The following is a 2,633-nucleotide window of genomic DNA, read 5'->3' as shown; positions in this document are numbered from 1 at the left end:
TTCCCAGAGCTGGGGACTGTGGTGAATGGAGAGAGGAGGGTGTTGGTTAGACAGAGCACAGGTCGGGGAACAGGAGTAAGCTCTGGGGATCGTCTGTATGAAGTGGGAACTGTGATTAATAGTGTAAGCTTCAGAGTTGATGAAAGTATGGATTTTACATGGTCTCCCAACAAAGGAGTAAGTAGGCAAGGCGACGGATATATTAAATTAGTCTGATTTGACCATTCTGCAACATAAGAATGTATCAAAATGTCCCATTTTACCCTCTAAATGCATGCTCTTCTTGCCCATTTAAAATAAAATATGCATATAAAAGTAAAAACCTCTTTACGAAGCGTGAAAAATGTTCCTGAGAGGCTGCTTCAGCCTCAAGAAGTTTCTGAGAAAGGTGTCCGACTCTGACAGCAGGCCATTGCTCTGGCGTAGGTGAAAATAAAATAAATTCTAAATCATTTCCATTTTCTATCTTTATCTGTGCAAAACTTGTGTGACACTCATGTGTGCCAAAGCATTCAGTGGAACGTGAACGCCCCCCACGAAACATACTGTTCATAAAACTTGAGATAAAAATTTTCAGGTGCATTTCGTTTCCTCTACACATCAGTAAGCTCTAAGAAATTGAGAGAAGGAGACATTAGAAGTCTAAATGAATAACTGCAGCAGCAATTACTCTTCTTCAAATTCACCCTGAAGCCAACTATAATACTGACTTCTGCCGACGTGTAAAAAAATGCAAACAGCACTGCTGTTTCTGGAAAAAAGTGTAATTTTTTTGCCATAGCTTTGAAAAAGGATGATGCTGCAGAAAGAGACTTTGGTTGAATTTAGTGAAAGCTTACTCTTCACCGATAATTTCCTTGTATCTTTTTAGTCCTTTCCGAATTTGTCATCTTATTTACAATTTAATTCTTCTATGGTAAGCTCCTAGAAAATATAGCATGACTGTGTGCATTTTTCATTGGTTAATGTGCAGCACTCCTTACATCCCTAATGGTTTCTGAAGAAAGTGAAGTTCTCAGAATGTCCCTGTCTACTCTTTCACTCCACCCAAGTTTCAGTTTTTCAGATATTGTCATTGAATTTGTAACTTACTTACTTCATTGTGGGCTTAGATATGGAGCAAATGGAAACATTAGAATTGGAGTAAAAAGGGAAAATAAAAGTGGAATTTGCATGGTCTTTTAGGATATTCGCTTTTATTCCTACCCTGCCACAGTTTGATTGTAATGGACGAAAACCTTGCAAGTATTCCATGCTAGTTTTTCTCAAGAAAAACAGAACAATACATTTACAACACAGTGCAGCAGTTTTTGTTAGGCAGCAATGTGACAGAAAAAACTTTTCTTTTTCATCAGATATAAGCAAGTTTCCGCTTCCACCATATATGGATTAATAGTTAAAAATTACATGCAATATTTTGAAAACCAGTTGACATTAAAATTGTGTCGAGCAAAACATAGTTTTCCTTTAGATGAAAATTCACTATCCTAATTTACCCTAAGATCCACTATGTTCATAAATTATTATTATTATTAATTAATTTATTTTTTTGGCAGAACCAGGGATTGAACTTCCCTTGCACTTGCCAGGGAAGCGCTTATTCCACTGAGCCATCTCCCTGGCCTCTATAATTTCATTTTGACATATAGAGATATTTGTGACTCAGTCTCATTTATTATGCTGCATATTACCCTATCCTGACATGCTTACAAAGATAAGATTTAAACAGTAGAAATGAATTACTAATTAGTTCAACAGGACCTAAGCACATAAAAAGCTAGTAAACTTTCAGGAAGTAAGCTTCTTAGTGAAGGGTTGTGCCCCTATGAGTTATAAATGCTTTTAGCCCTAAGAAAGAAATCATAATATAAACACAGTCAGTCATCCATAGTTTTATAAAGAAGCCAATGGTCATAACTGTATATAGAAAATAGTCATAACTGTTCCACTGATTTTATACTATTTCCAGTAATTTTTCTTTTTTTTTTTTTTGAGACAAGATCTTGCCAAGTAGTGCAGACAGGCCTTGAACTCAATATAGAGCCTGAGTCGGCCTTGAACTCACAGTAATCTTCCTGCCTCACCCTATTGAGTGCTAGGATTATAGGTATCCAATGCATGCCTGGCTTTGTTTAAAAAGTTATAAAATATAAAAGTCACAAAACTATTGGTAAATATCAGTAATTTGCATCTTATAGGAATTAACAATTATATTATCATATATTCATAGAAATAAATGTAAAAAGACCTCAAGCTTACCTTCGTAAATGCATGATCTTTGTCTGTTTACACCCCAATCATGTATGGTTTCTCTGCTCGAGCAGTAACTAACTGCACTTTCATAGTTATACTTTATTAGGGTTATTTTCTGGTTGCTGCACTGTACTATCTGATTGTATCGCTGACGAATTCACGGGTAAAGTACGCTGTGTTCTTCACGCCGTCCTGAACTTGGGATATGATACAAACACAGAACGCACTGAGTCAAACTTGCTTTCTTTGTTTTATAAAGACCTGATTGCTGAAGGATTTATTTTAAATTGCCTGGTATTATAATTTGTTTTAGTTTGTTAACTGATTTAGTAATGATGATAGGTAAAGCATATTTGCACAACAAATACTTACTGAGTTGT

At 35.7% G+C, this 2,633-nt stretch overlaps 1 protein-coding gene across 1 annotated transcript in view; it reads right to left on the bottom strand.

The window, feature by feature from the left end:
• Abcb5 (ATP binding cassette subfamily B member 5) overlaps window positions 1-2,380 on the bottom strand; it is a 122,874-nt gene extending 120,494 nt beyond the window's left edge. Inside the window, exon 1 of the mRNA XM_023709847.1 lies at window positions 2,260-2,380. Coding sequence (XP_023565615.1) covers window positions 2,260-2,273 — 14 coding nt within the window. The 5' untranslated portion in view covers window positions 2,274-2,380. The remainder of the gene's footprint in view (window positions 1-2,259) is intronic.
• Window positions 2,381-2,633: the final 253 nt, after the last annotated feature.

Source organism: Octodon degus, unplaced genomic scaffold, assembly GCF_000260255.1.
Source record: "Octodon degus isolate 3935 unplaced genomic scaffold, OctDeg1.0 scaffold00015, whole genome shotgun sequence".
In the NCBI taxonomy this organism is placed as follows: Eukaryota; Metazoa; Chordata; class Mammalia; order Rodentia; family Octodontidae; genus Octodon; species Octodon degus.
Note: the sequence above shows the minus strand (reverse complement) of the source record. Positions and strands in the feature narration are given on the sequence as shown.